Here is a 22,183-nt window from a genome sequence, read left to right on the forward strand (position 1 = left end):
CACATTCAGCTTAAATAATTAAAGTATTAAAGCGTACACAGTATAGATTAGTCGATAATAATTACTCTTCAAGTTGTTAGTGCTCTTTGTTTATTTTTTTCGCGCGTTTGATATTTCTTATGTGTGTGTACGTGTGTTGGTAAGTGTGTCGTGTGCGTGTGTGTCATCTGTTTGGCAATTAGTTTTTAGTCGCTGAGCGTCGCCGTCAACACAGCGCGCGCCTCTCGCTCTCACATTCGTGGTTAAACACACGCGTCTACGTTCATTTGTTTATACTCGCTACCATATCGGTATGTATTTAGTGCTAGTGATATTTGTTTGAATTAGATTTTTTAATTAATGTGCTAACAAACATGTAATGGCAATAATATCAATCCGTGTTTGTCCACAAGTTGTAAGATATCGTTGTTATTCAAGGCAGAGCTTAGCTGGTGCTCGTTGCATTGCCGGTGCTCCGCTGGCGTCGTTAAGTTCACTTTGTTCTCTTTTCTTCTTCTAATACATACATACATACATTTGTCTCGTGTACCGTTTTTGCTTTCGCGAGCGTATTTATTGCTCTTTCCTTTTTGCTCGACGGTCAATCGCTTGCGTCACATTCGTCATTTGAAGTCTCTTCTCCACGTTTTGTTATTGTGCTTTTGGTGTTTTCTTTTTGGCGTGCAGTAGATAAACATGATTAGACAGACTGGTGAGTTCAGATATTTGAGGAATTTCGTGAGTTATTTATGTGGGTTGATGATGATTGCGATGACGAATAAGCAGATGATTATTGTGTGAATCGTATAACATAAGCTCCTTACTTAAAACGTATAATCCAGATATCGATATAGAAACTTGGTGTATGTTTCCTATAATTTTTTGAAGTATAAATTTTGTTAATAGTCAAGTCACTCAAAACTGTCTAATTTAATAAAATCTTTATTTAATATTATTATAATAATAAATTACAGATAAAAATTTACTTAAAAATATTAAACTTTTAACTATTTGAATTAAAAAATTAAAAAAAATAGTTAATAAACAAATTTAGTTAACAGCAAAGTACATATCATAAAAGAGATGTATTCAAGGTTCTACATATGAAAGATAATTAACATTATAAGGATTCTTCATAAAGTAAATATTAATTAGAGGTAAGCAGTAGTTGTTAGGATCTTTGAGTAATTTAATATTATTTGTTTTATATGTATTTGATTCGCTAGAAATATTGTAAGAATCTTTCATTATTTGTGAAATATTCAAATTGAATAATAATAATTTTATATTAGCCAGATAATGGCAGCTAAATTTCGAAATTTATTATAAATGTGCTCCGAAAAAAAATTTGTTTAAAATAATTTAAAAATATAAAATTAAAAAAATAATATAAAAATGGCATTTGAAAGTTTTCTTAACTTAAAAGTGAAATTGTGGTATTCTGTAACTTGATCGCCACACAAAAAAACAATAAGCAAAACATTCCACTTCTATAATATGGGCTCATAAATGATTATGTAGTTTAAGCATTTAATTTTTCTTATTTTTTAATGTTTTATAGAATGTTTTATATTAAGAAGCTTTTAAATTTGTAGGATTATATACTCTAAATTAATATGATAATTCAATATTATGATATTCAATATATGATATTCAATATTAAGTAATCATGTTGTATGCGCAAACCTAATGCATATTTTTATAATTATGTTACATCAGGTTGTCTTACTCCTTGCAAATTTTAGACCTACTCGATACATTGGCACTCAACGACGGACCCATATTGCAGAGCTTTCGCCGAAGTGCTGTGGATGAATTTGGCAGTGAATTAAACGAGACGGAGGAACAAGTTGACATCAATAAGATGCCAGTGGAATTACTGAGACGCGCCAGCGAGACTGCAACGAATAGCATCATGGATATGGAGCCCGAAAATGAGCACCTGCTGAGTGAGAAGCAATCAAAGCAAAAGGAGGATGGCCAAAAGCGACCGTCGCCTCCGCCACGTGCTAATCCAATGGGCAAGGGACAAAAGCAACCAGGAAATGGTAAGTTTATATCAATAGCCAAACTACTGAAAATATGAGAAAAAGGGGTAACTACACCGGAAGATATTTGAAAATCTGTGTGAATGGTGCGAATATCGCAAGGAATTCATCTGACGCATCGCGTAGCAGCGGAAAAAATGGTCAAAGCTATTTGGAGAATGCAGCGCATAGCAGCGCAAACCAAAGCAAAATAATTTTACCCGGAAATGATTTTCTTGCAAACACACACACACACACACACACACACACACATGTGTTATATGTATGTGTATGATGTGTAGAATATACTGGCAAACAAGGATGTCGGCGCCATGATGACACACAGACATTCCGCTCGATGTCAGAGTTGACGCCGCTGTTGGCTGCCACAAAATGCACATACGCACTGTTGTACCCATGTGAAAGCGTCTATGTGTGTGTGTGTGTGATTGTGTGTGGTGTGCACATTGTTTATTCAAAGCTTTTGTTTTCCGACAATGACGACGACGACGACGCTGCCCAAGTTCAGTCTGATCCACAGCGTCTGTCCGTTGCAGTCTGAGTTTCACTTACAATGTAACGTTCAGCCATGAAGCGATGAAGATTTTACTCCCAAGACTTGCATTGGCGCCATCCAGACTATGTGACAGACATGTGTATGCAAGCCTCTTGGCAACGCTCTACATAAATGCCATATCGCTTGGATTTGCTTCTACTACATACATACGTATATAGACAGATAATTACATATATACACATGGTATGTCTTCATCTACATACATTAGTCTCAGTTTTGCAGCTCTGACATTTCCGTTGCTGGGCAGCGTGCTGAACGTTTTCCATTTCCCTTGGCCATAAAATCAGTGTAAAGAGTATCAGATAGTTGTCCTAAGACATCCGATTCAAATATGATGCTGCGTTTAAACAACTTTATCAATCACAGAGTGCAGTTTACTGCCTTACAGAGTATCTGTTAGTCGAGCATACTCGCTCTCTGCACACTCTTCGCTATTTTTATTGTCCGAGCATAATGTTTGTTGTTACAGCCGCGCATATTTCCAGCGTTGTAATAAAGTTATTCGCTCTTTGTTTTTGTAAGATCCCAACTATGATTATTATTATTATTGTTACATTGCTTTTACAAATTTGCTTTTTCGGTTATTTTTCGCGAGCTGCATTTTCTGATAATTTTGAGCTTTAGCTTACGAATTTGCACTTTGCGTTTCGCATTCTGAATTTTACATGAATAAAGTGAAAATAAGTTGCGCATCCAGTGCATCCAAATTTCGCGAGCCTTGGCAAAAAAACGAAAATTAAGATATTCCGAATTCAATTTTTATGCGTTGTTCCATTGACTGCATATTTACTTATATATAGTATATATGTTTTTATATATGAGCATAATGTAGCAACATACACAAAATCCGTATTCATATGAATGCTTAAATGCGTTGCCATATTTATTTGTATGAAAACGATTTAAATGTGTGTGGCACGTCGACGAGTTTTTCTACATCTGCTTTTGGGGAAAAACGGAAAAGGTTTTTAAGTCAGCACGTTGCAAGCGTGGGTGGCAAGCGGGAGGAGCGGTGGTCGTGGGTTCCCTCTATAAATATAGCTTGGGAAAATGGCGACATTTCTGTTTACTTAAATCTGCAGCATGAAAAACGATTTGCACTCACAAAGTCACCATTGATAAATGAATCTTAACAGCAGCAACAACAACAACAGCAGCAAAAACTGCAAATATAAATACAAAACTGCATGCAGTACGCATGCATATGTTGATATTACGTATACGCAGAGTTTGCCCAACAATTATAAATGACTACGTCGGCCTCAGCTCAGCTCAGCTCGCCTCGTCTCGCATGTCTCTCGTTTGCAACAGTTTTTGCCAAATGAATAGGAAAATTTCAGCACATGCATGATACGAGCCCAACACAACACGACACACACTGAGTAAGTGGCAAAGCAGCATCTGTACGGGAATGCGAGGCAAGTCAAGGCGCCCGACGCTTCATTTGACGTGCCACACATAATCTCCTTTCACATGTACACATACATACACACACACACACACACACATGGAACAGCGTCGAGTTGGTTGGTTTCACTTTGATGCCATTTGCATTGAGCCACTGACGTTCTCGTTGCCTGATGCCGTTGCCGTTGCCTCTGATGCTGACTTGCTGCTGTCGTGCTCAGACCCTCTGGCAGTTGTACGTTGTGTATCGCACTCAAGCTGGATTTTAACTTGCCCAGAGTCACTTAAGTTGAATCGAAGCAACCAGCCGAGGCGCCTCCCGCTCTCTTTCCACCTCCCACCACAACTACTAATGCAGCAACAGCCAATTACTAAACTACGTTTAATAGAGCGCTTTGCATTTGCAGTGTGACGACGACTTTTCAGTGCTTTACCTCTCTTGCAACTCTTTTCTTTCATCCAATTTCCAATTTGTCCCCATATTTATGTATGCTTTATGAATGGACATGGACATGCAAGCATTCCAGTTTACATATCATGGCTGACCTGCTTTAAGCGCAAACTAAATACGAATCAGCATCAGCATCTGAATCTGAAACTGAGATTGAGACTGGGCCAGTGATTACAGCTTTACATACACAAACCTATGTATATTTTGGAGCCATCCACTAATGTGGCATAGTACGCTATCGTATATTCATGATGTTGTGCCGTTTGACTTTAGATCGAATCACTGATGCGTAACTCCAGTGCGTCAAGAAGTCACACAGCTCAGTTTTCTATGGAGGATGTCTGGAAGTGAGCTTAAAAGCGTCAACAGCCGTCGCCGACTAAATCACAAAGCTTGTCAAGTGAAACTCGTTCCCAGCACTTCGTCTTCTTCTGGCTTTATGCGACTGAAAAGAAATTATATTTAAATGTGCTGACATTGCGCTACGATAAAAAAAACTCCTTCTTCCTGCTCCAGACGAGTATCTCCCAGATATAAATATGTATTTTGTGTACATACGTTTTTCTAAAGGTACACAGGATTGAGGATTGCCTCACCAAACAAAAATAAAATGCATCTCTCCGTATAAATGAATAAAAAATAAATAACATATGAAACTTGCAAACTCGTCTGTCTACAAATTCAGAGACATTAGTAAGCTCAAATCTGCGAAGCAAACTCAAACAAGTTGAATGAAGTTATCAGACGTATTTATAATTGATACAACTGCATTCAGAAGCCACCAGTTCACTGAGAGTGAGCTTCAATATTTATTTGTTGACATCAACTAAAGCAATACCTGAGCTTTGTAACTTTTTAATATATATTTTTTTTTTGAGTTTGTCGCAAATAAAGTAAAATTGTCAAAAATGTTTGCCTGTTCACCGATCTATCTCTTTCCACTGTTTGAATAATTTTTAGGCATTTCTTTTGCGTTCTGTGTTTTATTATTTGTGTGGAAAGTTTTGCAATAATTGAAACCAAAAATTTTGTTCATTTATACACTTGGCTGGGGGAAAAACTTTTGAACTATTTTCTTTAGTTGCCGGTGGTGGTCAGTTCCAGAAAATAAGGCAAGTTTAAATGGCAAAAAGAGCCACTGGCAAGAGCTCAAAAGGCAATGATAACCAAACTACGCATATAAATAACTCGGAATTCTTAACAAAAAAAAAACGAGAGAGAAGGATGGTAAAATAGATGGGGTGGAAGATGTGGAGGAAACTACACGAAATATTTTGGCCTCAAGTGTTCTTGCGATATTCTCGAAAATTGACTTGCAAGAATAATATTCAATGGAGTCCAGTTTTGTCCGCCAGCAGCGAGCAACGAGGAGCGCCGTAGGTGTATATCAAAATTTAAGAGCGTATATCTTAAAGTTGGTGCCACAGACGAAGAAGAAACCCTAATGACTTTGTGCAACTTGCAGTTCCACAAGTACATAACAATTTTTTGTGTTAAGTGCAGTGCATGAATATGAAATATCACTAAAATACACACACACACACACACACATACAGAGTGGACGAGAATACGCTTGCCGATTGTTGCAAGCGGCAAGTAAAGCTTGCCTCATGCAACGTCGCGAAGTGCAGCACACTCCTTGTGCTATCTTTGCTGACACCTTGCGCAATTTATGAAAGGCTGAGCAACAAAAAAAGGAAAAAGGGGAAGGGAAAGGGCCATGCCGCAAAAACTTTTAAATGCGGCACATTATTCATAAATGTTGAAAGGAGGTGGAGAAGACAGGCTGTGAAGGTGGCAGACTGGAGAGTGAAGTGGGGGCTAACTAACCAAGCGCGAACAGTTTGCTATTGCGCTGCTCAGCATCGAAGCGAAGATATTTAAAATTAATTAGGGAATGTTAAATATTTGTTGCACTTCAAACACGAACTTCGCATTGAACTTGTAAATATTTGATATAACCCTAGAGCTGAGAACAGTCCGCAGCATTTTGGGGGAAACATCTCGTTGTGCCCCATGACAAAACTGAAACTGTACCGAACCGTACTCAAATGGTAAATATTTGGCCAACGCACATTGGTTATACTGTTGATTATGGCTAATTAATTGATAAGCAAATGCTTGTAAACATAATTTTAACGCTACGCCGTTTCCGACTGCCTGCGAAATGACAGCAGCTCAAAATTTGGAAATTTCCCAGCGCCAAGGTTCGAATTATTGATGTACATCTTTAGCTTTTGCATTATTTATGCAATTTCCTTAAAGAACTCTAGAGTAGTGTTTGATACAAGTTCTGCAAATCAAATAGTTAATTAAATTTTCCATTTGATTCTAATAATTTCAGATTGATGAGGGAAAGCACACAAATTACAATTTTGCTCATTTCCTCATCAATCTGAAATTATCAGAATTAGACCTTAAGGCAAAACTATATTTAGATTAGCCTTTTCTTATATCTTTTGATATACCTAATTAATTATCATATATGTAATATTTGTAGTGTAATATAATTTTTTATTTATTCTACTAATATATTTTATATAATTATATTAACCCTTCATTACGTGTCTGACTCATGTTGCTTTCTACATATTAACACTTAATGAATATTAAACAAAGCTATTTGCCATTTACAAAACATGATAAAGATCAGCAGCAAATATAACGTAAAATCGCGAATATATGCGAATTATTTTGTTATCTTCTACAAAGTAAATAAAACTTGCTTGCTTTTATTGTTTTCTGATTTACAATATTTATTAAAATCTTACTTATTATTCAGTCATAGAGTAAAAAAGTAGGATATGCTAAACAGATAAATCATAAGTGCATTATAACTGAATTACTTTAGAAAGAATTAGTATATTAATATACTGAAAGTAGCATTCCGTATTTTAGTATTTGTTGGTATTCATATATAAAAATGTAAGTCAATAACTTATGAAAGTTTAGTATACCTATATACCAAATTTAGCCCTTATTCTATTTCAGTATTTTCGGTATTTTAATTCGGTATATTTTAATAATAATATCGCATTGTCTTGCTTTTATTAAAAATGGGTAGTGGGTAGCTTTCTTACTTGATTTCGATATACTAAAAATAGCTTTTGGTTTATTTCAGTATTTTTTGGTATGGTATCTTGTAACTGGCAACTTTGATGCTAACAATTATTTTATTGAAAGTGTAAAAGTGTATTCATTCTTCGGCTTCATAAAGATTGCCTTGTCGCTGTCTCACTTTTATTGTTTTTAACATTAAGAAAATATTTTTTTATAATATTTTCTCAGCGTCTGGTCGTGCTTCGTCGGCCTCAATGCCGCTCTCTCTCGCTCTCAGTCTGTGTTGTTTTTAAATTGTTAATTTAACAAATTAGAAAAACGAATGTCGGCAGAGCATTGTAGCTCAGTTGGCACGCGAGCAATCGGGAAATCGACCAATCGGGGCAATAGAGCGGACTTTTTGCGAGAGTGTATTGTGGACAGTTTCGTTTATGTTTTTTATTAGCATAAGATATTGCAATAGTGAACTGTGCGTGTGTGTGTACAATAGATATTCTCCCTTTCCGTATGTCGGTATCTATAGAGGTATTCACAGAGATTAAACTGATTCGCTTGGAGCTCTGTCAGTTGTTCGTTGTCGTCTGGAGCGCATCAGATCAGCGAGATTATTAAGATTTATTTTGAATTTGTATATACTTTTTTTTTTGTACTTTTTATTTGACTTCCATTAATTCTTATCGCTTCGGTGTGGTAGGTCGTCGGAAAGTCGTTCGTAGCTTGACGTTGTTCCCCAACGATTATTCTAAAGTGTGTGTCTGTGGTAATTTTTAAGTAATGTGGTTTATTTACATGAAAATTACCCAGAAATTATAGATACGAGTGCATCATAGATACACTTTTAGAATGCATAAATTATAAATTTAAATCAATTATCTTAGTGCAACGTGAAATCAAACTCAGTCTCTTTTGTGCCGTGTTCAGATTCAGATATAATATTGTGAAAACACACTTTTTTTTTGTCAAGGTTTAAAGTTATTTTTAAAAGTGTGTGTGGCGTTTTTTTTGTGCTGCGTGTCAACAAAAATATTAAATTTGTTTATAGTACATATCGCATACGTTATTTATTCTGAATTTATTGTGAAATTCCTTCAATTGCATATTGCACAAGCTCTTTGTTTAAATGCTGCAAAATATTTGTGCAATTCGCTTTCTCGATTTGTTTGTACGCTCAATAAACTATTAAAAAATTTAAATATAAAATAAAATGAATATGCAACGAGCAATATTTTGAATTTTATCCATGGTTCGTTCTTGTTGCCTGTGGCAAGGAAAGTTAATTAACCTTGCCAATTGGTTAGAGCTTTCAACCAAATGTCGCATGATAGAGATTGATCCATAATTGGCACGTGATCAATCAACACAAACAGCCATCGTCGATTCACAAGAAAAGGCAACACAACAAAAAATTGACACCAAATATTTGTGAGCAATTAACAAGTCGCGGCTCGGTGACAAATTGGTTGGAGATAAACCGGTCTTCAAAAATGGGAATTAAATTAAGTGTTGATTTCGAAGTGTCAGATTCAGAGTCAGAGTTTTGCATAATACTTATGGGAACGGTTCTAATTTCGTGAATAAATTAAATAAACTCCCATGTACTTTAACAGCGAGTTGTCGAGAGTTCAGAGATGCAAAATAAATAGTTAATTTACTTCAATTACACGCCATTAAGGTAGACAGCAAAAGGAAAAGTAGTGTAAAGCTGGCATTAACAGCATTCATTATCAATGGAAATATTTATGTTTTGCACCTGCAACACTTAAGTGGCAGCCACAGTTGTAGTCGCAGTCGCAATCGCTGAGTCAGAGTCAGAGTCAGAGTCAGGGAAAGTGTCAAGTTGTCGTTGTGACAATAATGCCAATTATGCCACGTCGGCGTGGGAGACAAGCCGGCAATTGCAACACTTTAACCCAAGACAGCCCCAAGACAACTTCCTGCTGTTGTCGTTGTCGTTGTCGTCGTTGATGTCGTTGCTGTTCTTGTTCGGGTTTGGTTGTCGTTGTCGTTGTCGTCACCTTTAGCAGTCGCCATCGCAGCTGTCGCAACGGCAGCGCAATCAGCGGCTGTCAATCTATGTTGCAATCTTTAGTTTGACATCAACGCGCTGTCGTCGTCTTGAGTGGCATAAAGGCGGGCAGAGGCTGCATTTTACAATTTCAACTTACATGACTCCTGGCGCTCGCTAAGGAGCTAAGAGTGTATGAGGATGTGGCAGGTGTTTGCTCTCCTCTCTTTCTGGCTGACATTTTAGTCATGCATGAGCAGCATAAATGAATGCAAAATGGGTTAAATGCAGCTTTCTGGCACTTATAACCAATTTACAAGGTCGAAGGGAGTGCACGAACGGCAAAGCCATTTACATACATGCATTTCAACTTCAAGGGGCATCCATTTAAATACGTTTAAATCTGCTTGCTACTTACAGGCAAGCGCAACCAGCAACAGCAGCAACAACAGCAACAACAACAATTGCCGGCGAACAATAGAGTGTCGCAGAGTGACAACATGCCAGAGAACCCGGCTTTTGCTGCTACTGATGGCGATGATGGTTGCGGAGCTGCACCGCCAGCACATACCAAATTAGACATACAAAAATTCCCAGAGGAGTACAATAATGGTGGCACGTCAGATGTTGCTGCTGTTGCTGTTGTCGCTGGCGAGACACAGGCACAAAATGCAGCAACAATAATTTTAACGCCGACATCATTAAATTTAACAAATACAACACCAAATGCTCCCCCCGGCGGTGGCGGTGGCAGTGGCAACAACAATGGCAACAGCAACAGAAGCAACACAGACAATGGCACGGGTTACAACACAACGCAGCAGGGCGAACACTACAAAGGACCTAAATGGTAAGTGAAAATGCTCATATGTATGAACTAGGGAGAGCGCTTAGACATTGAATGTTGTGTCTCCACCTCTCACACTCTCTCACTCTTTCACTCTCATTCTCATGCTCATTCTTTGTGCACATTTGCTTAACCCTTTGAATGCATTTCCGGCTCAACACAGCAGAGCACATAGAGACTTTCACACTTGCATTGCACGCGTTTTTCGTATATCCGTTTTACTCTTGCTGTTGTTGTTGCCTACTCTTGTTGTACATTATATTTTCGTGGTGTATTTCTTTTATGTGCTAACAATGTCTGGCGCACTTGTCGTTGTTGTTGCTGTTGCTGGTAGATTTGGTAAGGCGTGCTTCCGTTTGGTGCCACAGGAAACACCGCCTGACTCAGCCGGTGTCTGGCTGTCCAGAATGCAGTGCTTTATTTGTTGGCTGTTGGCTGTTGCTTTTGCTTATTTTGTTGTTGGCTGTGACACCCCGTTTTAATAGCTGCTGAAGTGGCTGGCTTTAGTGGCCAACAGCAACCAGCAACCAGCAGCCAAGAGAGTGGATCTGCCGCAAGAACTACTACAATGATTATGGTGCAAAACGTGGCATATAAATTGCGAGACGCATTTACATTAAATGGGCGGCAGTTAACGCGATAGATTCAGCAACAGCGCAAAGAAGCTGTAGGCATTGTTGATGGTCTGCACGAAACAGAGAAAAGAGATAACACTTTTAATTGCGGGGCCACTTTCATCAAGTGATTCACAATTTACCTTCATAAAGATGGGCAAACCAATTTCGAAAAAGATGCCAGCACGCACTTTGACAGGTCGCTTGAGAAATTCCATGTAGCAGATGAGTTCCTTGCGCGTCTTCACCGAGTACTCCAACCAATTGGTGTTGAACACGCTGTTTGTTAGCTGGTTGGCGTTGATGGTCAACTGGTTACCATAGTAGCAGGGCAGAAATATCTGCACGATCATCACGGCCTCAAACTGCAGCGTGGCCAGAAATAATCCGGGGTTTTCTTGCCAACCCATTTGCACCAACCGGTAGCCACTAAAGCAGATGATGAAGGCACTCAGCACCACCTGAGAGAGCACATAGGGCGAGACGAGCAGTTCGCATTGTCGTGTTAGAAGACGAACTCGAGCGTGTCGCTGAAAGATGCGTCGCAGCTCTGGCAGAGCTTCGCGCTCCGGCTTCTGCTGCAGAGCCAGCAAGCGTATGTTGAGAAAGCGATAGAGTAGACCAATCTGAAACATGAAATAGCAGCCCATGGTGTCCAGCAAGGAGTTAGTTGTGCAGCTGAGAGTCATGGCCAGCACATTGTAGCCCCAGGCATAGAGATAACGCTCTGGATTGCGCCACTCGAAGGGCACGTAGTAGCTGAAGGGCAGCTCATATGTGTCCTGGAAGAACACGCTGACGAAACCAAATAATGCCACGGTGAGCGCACCTCCTAGATATGCGTAGAAGATGCGCTTAAAGTGGATTTCCTCGTTTTTAAGTAAATGCACATCTTCCGTCTCGATGCACTTCATCAGCTCGTCCATAAAATGATGGGCTTCGATGCGTCGATACCAGATGTTGATGAGCTTTATCAACAGCGGCAACATTGTCAACGCCATGTAGATTACTCTGCCAGTCTGCTCCAAATCATTGGAGGTTAGAATCTCCAGCCACGTCAGTACAATCAGAGTGAATGTCAATGGCAGATGCAGAGCGAATGGATAAAAACGCTTCAGCCAATTCCAGGCATCATTTTCATCCCATCGCTGCCACTTCCAGAGGCCAAGTAAACGTTGCAGTTTAAGTAAATTTTGCAACGGCGATGGGCGATTCCAAAATTCGATTGTAGACATCTTAAGCTAGCCAACGCCTGGTCAATAAGAGACCCTTCGGTAAAAACTCCTTTTATAGACTTGTCGAACCAAAATTTTCATAAAATTTGTATAGAACCTTCTTGGAAAGGCAATTGACTCCTACCCAACCAATTATTTACCCTATATTTTGTGGCATAACAATGCTTAAATAAGATATTTTTGATAGATAGTAATATGTATAATAAAATTTATAATTACTCGATCATCTCCAGAAAAAAATCGATAGATGTTCAGCTAAAGATAAAAATTACGTATACGCTTTAAATTGTTTTTTATAATACATATGTTTGTATGTAAATCATTGCTATTGCTCTTCCTTGTTATCCAAAGGGTATTTCTCAGTCACACTCTTTCAAATTAACCGCTCATTTCCGTTTCATTCGTTTCGTTTCATTTTCATGGAAAATAAACTAGTTCCATTCATCTCGCCAGTTCATTTGCGCCAGCCCTGGAGAGCTTTCTAATTGCTGTGTAATCATATTTACAAATTTAAAACCAAAGCAATTACAATAATTAACTTGCTGACATAATGATTAAGCTAATTTGTTCGATTTTGTTATTGTCACATATTGAATCAGTCACGCAATTGTTACCACACTTCAAATCCTACTCGGATTTTCCATCAGTAATAGACAAACCTTAACAGAGACAGTATGCGCAAAGGGTTACTGATGCCATATGATATAAAAGTATTTAGTTATCTAATTAGCGAATCCAACTTGTAAATTATGGTGCCAACAAATCTTAGAAAACAAAAATAAATTCTGGTTGGTTTATTTTATTTTAGTTTAAATATAAACTCAAATATAACTATATTCTATAGTAAAAGATAAAGAGTATTAAGATAAATATTAGGAAAAAGGTTTGTATTTATAAATTATATTTATGTAATGGTAATAATGTCATAACCAATCTCTTCTCAACAAAACAAAAGTTCTCAAAAAATTGATGACAGGTTTTGTATAATATTAATTTTATTTATTTGGAATATATTGTAGAACAAATTTTGTTGCAAATGTAATTTAAAGTATTAACAAATTATGTTTATTTATTTTATTATTTTCAAAGTATTAAGTATAGAAGTATAATTTATATACTCGAGTGTAGTTGTAGATAGAATGTTGCAGTATTACAATTTTTAGATTATGCCGCATTTCACATTCATTTCGATGCATTCAACAGTAGAGCAAAAAAGCTGTACGCATTATTGATGGTCTGCAAGTGGTAATAAAAAGCGTGTCGATAAATTAGAAATTCATTTACGGAAAATTCAAATTGGGAAATCGCACCTTTACGAAAATGGGTAGTCCCACATCGAAGAAGAAGCCAGCACGAATTTTCACGGGGCGCTTCAAGTGCTCCATGTAAGCATTGAGGAGCTTGCGAGTGTGTGGCGGACACTGCAGCCAGTTGGTGTTGTAGACCTCGTTGGTTAACTGATGGGCATGGAACGTGACTTGGTTGCCGTAATAGCAGGGCAGGAATATCTGGAGGATCATGACGCTGACAAACTGTAGCATCGATATAAACTGGCCGGGATTGGCGCGAATTCCCACGTGCTGAAGTCGATAGCCGCTGAAGCAGATGATGAAGGCGCTCAATATGATTTGCGACAGAATGTAGGGCGAGACGAGTCGCTGGCATTCGATAGTAAGACTTCAAATTAGAAAGAGAATTAGATAATATAGGAAATTCATAGGAAATTTATATACCTGCGTATGCGATGATGCAGCTTGAAGATCAGCCGCAGTTCGTAAGCAAACTTATGCTCATTGTCGACATCTTTGAGAGCTCTCAATCGAAATCCCAGCAGATGGTAGAGCAATGATATGTGAAACATGAAATAGCAGCCGATCATGTCCAGCGTCACATTCGAGATGCAGGTGACAGTCATGCCAGCAAAGCAATAGCCATAGGCATACCAATAGCCATGTGAATTCCGCCACTCGAAGGGCACAAAGTAGGCAAAGGGCAGCACGTATTCCTTGAGGAATAACACACCAATGCAGCCGCTATAGACAACGCCCAGACTGACCAAGCTGTAGAGGTAGAAACACCATTTGAACATCCACTGTTCCCTCTGCCAGGAGCTAAACTCCTCCTGTGAACGTAATTCATACTCCGGACCATATTGCAGTTGTTGCATCAGTTGCCAGGCAGCGGTGCGTCGATGCCAGATGTTTACAATCTTCACAATGAGCGCCACCTCCGTGATGGACATGTACAACACCTGTCCGGCCTGCTCCAGGTTGCTCGACACAAATGCCTCCAGCCACATCAGTCCAATGAAAGCAAATGTGCAGGGCAAATGCAGCAGATAGCGATAGTTCTGCTTCACGAATACAAGAATTCGCAATTCATTGCGATTGGACGGTGACCAGGGCCACACGCCAAAGATGCACATGATCCAGAGGAACAAGTGCACAGCACTTGTGCGATCCTTGTGCTGCTCCATTAAGTTGGTTTTTGGTTTCCACTCTGCATCGCGCTGCCTTTTTGTAGCTGTGTTGCCAAGGGGCAATTAGCAGCAATTAGGATTTCATAATTTAAACAAACGTACACGAAAGGACAATTATTCCTATCCGTGCTTTAGCTCGCTGACAGTAACCAAAACGAAAACGTGTTAGCGAGTTGAGTGTGCTCGAATGCGAAGCACTCATTAGATATGGGAATAGAAAAGTAAACATATTTTCTGCATAACAATAGTTTAATTATAATTAATTCATATTCTTATCCTGAACGCTTCAATTATTTTACTTCTTAGTTACTAAATTTCTTAAATATATATTAATTCATTTGTTATATGAATGCTTTACGTACTAATTTAAAAGAAAACCAAATTTTTTGTTAACTATTTAAAGTAATTTATTCTGAATCAACAAGAATAGAAAGAAGACTTTAAAATTATTGAATTGGTTGATTTATTTAGTTTGTTTAACAAACTATATTAAAATATTGTAACATATTGTTTTTAAATTTATAGCTTTAATAAAAGCTGTATCATAATTTAAAAATGAATATTATGATAAATCAGCAGAATAAGGTAAATTTAGCATTTAATAAATTTGACTGAAATTCTCTAAGCAGATAAACATATGTTATATATGTTTATTGTAAGTTTATGGCATAAACCTACAACAAATGATAATTCATTATATAAATTTTATACATTATACAACAAGCAGACTCTTTTGCAGTATTCTTGGCAATATTCAATAAAAAAACCGCAAACTTTGTCAGGAATACATTATAAAATTCTAAATTTTCTTTTATCCCTTACAGTAATTAAGCTCTTATTTTTGAACTCTTAAAGTATTAAAGACATCTTTAAGCATACAGCTCGCACAACCTTTCACAATCACAATTGTATCATATTGTATTCGTTTTAAATATTTAAAAATAGTCTTCAGCTTTGTCAGAAATTCACTCCAACCGTTACATACCTTCCCATACAACTAGCATACCCAGTTTCACAATCTTACCCATTCTAAATGGTGCAGCACATAAGGCTCTGTCCAGTTAACAAGTCTTATGAACTCCCTCAGTTGTCGACTGTTGGCCAAAGTAAAAGGTTCTTAAACTTGTCCCACACACTCTGGGCATTCTATTCCTCTGCAGGTGGCGACACTTTGTGCTGCACTGGAGTCTAGTTTCCGAGCACGCTGCTCTGCTGGTGATATTCCTAGGACTGTGGGCGCTGGGCTTTGCCCTGCTGCCCGAATATGCAATACCCTCGACGGCCATCATGCGCATCATATTGCTGTTTGTGGGCGCCCAGATATCGGGCATTTTGGTGAGCTTTATGCATCTGCCGGACATGCTGGGCATGCTCTTCTTTGGCGTCGTCTACACGAATGTGGGACTGGCCAATTTCGAGGGATACGAACGCTTTGAGCTCTTTCTGAGGTAAGTTTTTGTGGTTGTGATTGCGATTGCGACTGGGACTGGAACTGGGATTGCGGCAGCGTAAAAGCTATTTTCAAAATTGTGGTTGCTTGTCTACGCCTTTTTTCGCCTTGCAGAGAAATGGCTTTAATCAATATCATGCTGTTAGCCGGCTTGGGACTTGATGGCAGCGCATTTAGGCGACTCTGGCTTATGATACTGCGACTGACACTTGTGCCGACCATCGTCGAGGTGGCCATAATAGCCATATTGGCCTACTACACGCTCTCGATGCCCTGGCTGTGGGGCATTGCCTTGGGGTGAGTTGCAAAAGAGTTTGCCTGGAGTATGTGTGATTCTTTGGCTTTTTTCCCGTCTACTTTTTTTTTTAGGCTGGTCATCACGGCCGTATCACCGAACGTGGTTGTCACCGTCATGCTGAAGCTGAAGGAGGATCGCCTTGGCCTTAACAGCGGCATACACACGCTCATCTATGCCATGACCACATGCAACGATGTTGTGGCCATCTTTATGTTTGGCGTCATAATCAGCGTCATATTCTCGTCAAGTACGTGTGTGTGTGTGTGTGTATGAGAGCACTCACATCGACATCAACTCAGAAATTGCTTAACATACTCGTTTTGGTTTGTTTTCAGGCTCGCTAACGCAAAAAGTGCTTCAAGGTCCCATTGGCATTGGTATTGGACTTGTTTTTGGTTATCTCTATGGCATGATGCTGCACTATTTGCCGTCTCGCAATGCGGTAAGCAGACCTAGACCCAGACAATGGGCCTCACTACAGCATACTTTTGTGTGTCCCCATTCTCCGATGCACTCAAAATGCGCATTCACTGAACACTTACACACTCAATCAGCACATTTAATGATGCAAAACTCGCGCTGCAATATCAGTGGGTGGCTGTGAAAAATGCTGAGAAGGAAAGAAAGAAAAGAAAAGCTAGCATACATGTGAGAATACAATCGTTCTCTCTCTCGCTTTCTCTCGCTATTGCTATCTCTGTTGCACTGCGTGTGTGCTTGTGCATTTTGCATAAAAAGACACTTACATCCAAAAACGGCGACGCGGATGACGATGGCTCTGGAGCTGGCGACATTTGCGACGACAGTTACTGCCACCGTCCATGGAAAGTTATGGCAACAGCGCGTTGCATGCAGCAGAGCAGCAGCAGCGTTACGTTGCAACCACAAAACTCATTGCCGCAACTTACACCGCTAATGGCGCGCATAATCAAACGCCATGGGTGGCACTGAATGCCTTTGAACTGGCAGAAACTTACACACACACACACACACACACATACAATCGCACACTCGGAGCACTCATAACTTTTGTTTTCGCCTGTGCAAGTTTCATGGCCGCCACACACACACACATACAAAAATTGTCACGCTGTGCTCTGCGCCAAGACGCGCCACTTGCATCCTTTTGCTGGTTGCATCGTTGCATATTTTACGCCACCCACCACGACAAACACAACTGCCATTTATTGTGGGTGTTTTCCCCCCTCTCCTCTCTTTTGCTGCGCCACGCTGTGCCTGTGCCTGTCATCAAGCCTCAGTTTCTGTGTGGCAGTTACCGAAGCACAGCTTTTATTTTATTATTATAATGCGATCTTATTTTATGATTTCGCAGTAAGTAGTATACGACTTTGCTACGTTCTTGAATATCGCTACAAAAAAAGAAAAGGGAGAAGTGAACTCGACATGCTGTAAATGCAAATAATACCAGCTAATAGTCTTCGCAATGTTGTGTAATGAACAACTATGCACTTCAAATGGAATTTGGACGTGGTCAACAAACATGCAAAGAATAGAAAAGCAACAAGATAGTGACATGCAGTTGGATAAAACAAGAATGCGACAAAAAAATGTTTGAACCAATTAACGCAATTAATAAAAGAAATGCAGCGACAGCAAAAGCAACATTTGAATATTATGTATACGCAATGTGAGAGCGCAGCGCGTTTATAAAGTTGCTTTATGATTCTTTATACTTAATAATTTAGGTTTTTTTTAATGAAAAAATACTTTACTAGAAAATGGGGTTATTATGTTACAAAAATCAAAAAAGTATACAAGGAAATTTTCTACTTAAACTTAGCGAAGCATAACAAAACTGTAAGGAGCATTATAGACAACTTAACTTAATTTAGCGATAATTAAAAGAAATTAAGAAAAATAATTAATAATAAACATAACATTATATAGCATTCTATTTTGAGATTCTGGATGATATCTATGAATTTATGTATTAGCGATATCAAGAAAAAAAGATATTAAATGAAAAATTAATTATAAAATACTATATTTTATTTTGTTTATGAAAGGATATGAGACACGTATTGGTATTGGTTATTATACCATTAGGATAGAAGGGTATTATAACATTGTGCCAGCAAGAAATATACGAAATAAGCAGATGGAGGCATCTCCTACCATATAAAGTATATATTCTTGTTCATCGGCAATAGTAGAGACGGTGTAGCCAAGTCCGTCTGTCCGCATCACACCCTATCTCCATCGTAGAGATTATAAGAGATGGGTTTATAAAAGAAAAGTAAGTTTGTTGTCTAATGTGATTTCAAGATATATTACAGAAGTGTCTTGTCCTATGTCTATCTGAATAAGTCTTATTAAATTGGAAGGTGTATAAATGCTCTTACGTTTCTTTGCACAAATTCTTTTATTTTTTCTGTAATGACATAATTTTTTTCATATCACTGGGCTCTCGATGAGAATACTAACAATTTCATATATATTTCAGGTCTATGCGAATGGTTTGCGCTTTGGCTTGACCATCTTGGGCGGCACCATCGCTGTGATGGGCAGTCGTGTTATTGGCTTTACTTCCGCCGGTGCATTGGGCTGTGTGATGATGGCTTTTATTGCCGGCATCGGCTGGAAGCGGCAGGAGCTGAAGATGACACCTCAGCAATTGGAGGCTTATAAAGTGGTAAGTTAGATAGAAGAATTAATTATGCATCAATTGTCAATAATACGGAACTCTTTTTTGTTGCAGGCAAGCGTGCCGAAGCGTCTTGATCTGTTGTGGAAGTTCTTGAAACCGGTTTCGTTTGCGCTCATTGGCAAGGAAATCAATTTCAATGTTCTCGACGGTCGTGTGTTGGGCTATGGTGCATTGTTGGTCCTGCTCGGAAGTTTGGTAATTAAAATGGGGCATACATATGTTGCAAGCCACGTATTTAATTTCTTTCGCTTTTGCATGAGAGCAAAACTCTCTGTGGCTTGGCCAATCCGCAGAACAAAAGCTCTGAACATGCATAGAAAAAAAAGGCTTTGAAATGAAAATGTTCTTAGCCGCAATTCAAATGGTGTACCTGCCACAAAGTGTGGCACACACAAACACAGACAACTGCATTTATGTGAGTCTGTATTAAGTCGTTCTCTCTCTCATTTTCTCTCTCTTTTCGTTGCAGTTCCGTTTGGCTTTTGCATATTTATCCACATATGGCGGAAATCTGTCGAGAAAGGAACGTGCCTACATTACAATTTCCGGTTTTCCCAAAGCAACGGTCCAAGTAAGTTTTTTTTCCGTGTCCAGTACGTCGTCGCGCCACAACGTCGGCAACACACAACGTGCAACGTGGAACATTGAAAGTTTTTATTTCAGTTTGGCATTGTTTGTTTGTGTCCGTACGTCCAGACATTATTTGGGTTATGTTGTGTTTTCCCCAAATGCTTAAGTTATACTCGTATACTCGCAGATCATGTTGTGTCCTTGTTGCCCCTTCCCTTTTTGCCTGACCATTGTCTGTAGTTGAACCGCAAGAGGACAAGTGTGTGTGTGTGTGTGACTCTGTATGCGAGTGTGTGTGGTTTACGCGCTTTTGTTGGGCTGCCAGTCTGCGGTTTGGCCGGAATGTAAATGTTGCATTACGAGAGTACGTTTTGCTTACACTTTTGTCGTTGCAGTTGCCAACCTGCTGTTGCTGACACTTTTTAACATGCGCCTTATTTCGAGTTGCAAGCAACGAGCTTGTGTGAGTTAACTACAGTGTATAACACACACACACACACACACACACACTCTGTTGTAGTCCTTGCATATATTCTTTTTCTCCTTTTTGCCTAATATGCGGTTGGGATTTTGTGCTGCTTGTGCATATTTCACTGTCAACCTTTTTTGTGATTTAATTAAAATTTTAGCACAACTTCATTTAATCCGTTTTCGTTTGCCCGCTGTTTCCGTCTCCGTCTACGTCTCTGTCGCTGTTTCCGTTTCCGTAAGCATTTGCGACAGCATATCACTCATACGCAGCCGAGACTCTCAAGCTGAACACAAAAAAATGAAAGAAATTCATGCAACATAATCATAATGCGATACTCAACATTTTCTTTTCTCCACTTTCGTTTCTTTTTCATTTCTCTTGGACAACAGGCTGCCCTGGGACCCGTCGCATTGGATCTGGCACGTACTCACAACGTTGACGGCGGATTGGCATTGGCCAGCAACGTGCTCATCATTTCAGTGCTGGCCATTATTTTCACAGCGCCATTGGGTGCCATTTTGATGCTACGTCTTGCGCCATTTTGGCTTAAACATGGCGACACCGTCGACACGGCCGAAACGCCAGTGACACCGCCGCCATCATCGCCACTTAATAATGTCGCCGAACTAACTACAGTAAACACTCAAAAGAGTGCATAACACTTCAAACTTTGAACTCCAAACTTCGAAAACACTCCACAAAAAGCATTTTCCTTGGTGGTGGGTTAGGCGCAGTAATTAGCATTTCATTATGTTTACTTAATTAATTAATTATTTTTAATCTCCCTGTGTGTTTTTGTATTGTACTTACTAATTTTATGAACTGTTGTACTTAATGTTGCCCTTGTCAGCTTACAAAATATATGTAAATAATTAAAGGCAATTTGACAATTTATTGTTACATTTAGATTTGGGACACGTTTAGCAATAACCAAAAAAAAAAGAAAGAGAAAAGCAATATTCGAGTTAAGCACTTGAAGCTCGTTACAAAAGTTGCACCAAAGTGTCAAAGTTTTTTGAGTGCGTTAATCCAGCCGGACTTAGGAAATTGGACTCGTAAACTCGTATCCAAAAACAATATTGAGCTTGGGAAATGCTTGAAAAATGACCCACAGTTTGCAGTGTAGTAATTTTCATTGTTTTTTGTGTTGTGAATTTTCGGCACCTAATTATGACGAGATTTTGTTGTTAATCCCTGGACCTGGATTTTGCCTAATTGGTTTTTCAATTAATTAAAGGGGCTTAACATGCTTTGCTGTGCAGTCAACGCGCTGTCTGCGCATTAAAATAGAATGCCAACAACAACAAAAGCACAAAAAAATATGAAATTGGATATTAATGTCTGTTTAACAAAAAAGATTTATGTTGCAGAGAGTTGTGAAGGGTTAAAAGATGGGTTAATTGAGTCCAGAACACCTTTGATGAACTATGTGGAGCATCAAAAGCTTTATTAATTGAAAACTGTCTGTGAATGTCCATGGAGTTTGCCTTGTCCTTGGCGGCAGGCAATTCTTCTACACATTTTCATTGCAAACGGGGCAATGAGATAAAGACAGAGAGAGATAGAGAGAGTGAAAAGCTGAACCATTGTTATGGCCGCTTGCATGTTGCGGCCAGCTGAGCTAACGCATTTGGATTTTCTATTTTCCACAAAGCAGGAAATAAATTAAAAGCACAAAAAAAGAAAACTAAAAAACACTGCAAAGGAGAAAAATGAAAAAGGAAAAATGCATCATTGCATGGCATTTTAGTGATTCAGTTTTATTCTCATCCAGCTGCGCATATTTTCAACTGTATGTTGTTTTCCTGCACTGCACAGCTCTCCTCCTTTTCCATTTCCATTTCCATCTCCAACTCCCACCCACTGCAAGGAAAACGAGCTGAAAATTGAAGGTAAATTAGTGTTATTAAAATAGCTGCAGAGAAATAATTGCGCAAGTAAATGAGAATTTTAATGAAAATTCTTTGGTTTGGTCTTCGCTCACTCTCATTATTGTTGTTGCCGCATTATTATTAGTTGTTGTTGCTCCAATTGTTGTTGTTGC

General features: G+C 38.8%; 3 protein-coding genes across 11 annotated transcripts; 1 reads left to right on the plus strand and 2 right to left on the minus strand.

Moving 5' to 3' along the window:
* Positions 1-196: 196 nt before the first annotated feature.
* On the plus strand, positions 197-21,020 carry LOC132785464 (sodium/hydrogen exchanger 9B1). Of its 9 annotated transcripts, none has more exons than XM_060791582.1 (11): positions 197-290; positions 1,725-2,027; positions 9,927-10,356; positions 15,842-16,129; positions 16,246-16,428; positions 16,501-16,676; positions 16,765-16,871; positions 18,894-19,082; positions 19,149-19,292; positions 19,567-19,668; positions 20,529-21,020. In XM_060791582.1, the coding sequence occupies exons 2-11, from the start codon at positions 1,844-1,846 to the stop codon at positions 20,796-20,798; spliced, it is 2,073 nt and encodes a 690-aa protein (XP_060647565.1). In that variant the 5' UTR covers positions 197-290; positions 1,725-1,843; the 3' UTR covers positions 20,799-21,020. The 9 variants fall into 9 exon arrangements, with proteins under 9 accessions (XP_060647565.1, XP_060647559.1, XP_060647557.1 ...); XM_060791576.1 differs by having other exon boundaries at positions 198-290; positions 1,699-2,027; positions 20,529-21,019; XM_060791574.1 differs by lacking the exon at positions 197-290 and adding an exon at positions 460-691.
* Positions 10,985-12,202, minus strand: LOC132787684 (odorant receptor 94b-like). The gene is made up of 2 exons (XM_060794924.1): positions 11,111-12,202; positions 10,985-11,038 (listed from the first exon to the last, which is right to left on the minus strand). Exons 1-2 carry the CDS (start codon positions 12,200-12,202, stop codon positions 10,985-10,987), a joined length of 1,146 nt encoding a protein of 381 aa, XP_060650907.1.
* Positions 13,385-14,678, minus strand: LOC132785466 (odorant receptor 94a). Its single transcript, XM_060791583.1, has 3 exons — positions 13,936-14,678; positions 13,513-13,879; positions 13,385-13,438 (listed from the first exon to the last, which is right to left on the minus strand). The coding sequence occupies exons 1-3, from the start codon at positions 14,676-14,678 to the stop codon at positions 13,385-13,387; spliced, it is 1,164 nt and encodes a 387-aa protein (XP_060647566.1).
* Positions 21,021-22,183: the final 1,163 nt, after the last annotated feature.

This window comes from Drosophila nasuta, chromosome 2R (assembly GCF_023558535.2).
Source record: "Drosophila nasuta strain 15112-1781.00 chromosome 2R, ASM2355853v1, whole genome shotgun sequence".
NCBI classification, from domain to species: domain Eukaryota; kingdom Metazoa; phylum Arthropoda; class Insecta; order Diptera; family Drosophilidae; genus Drosophila; species Drosophila nasuta.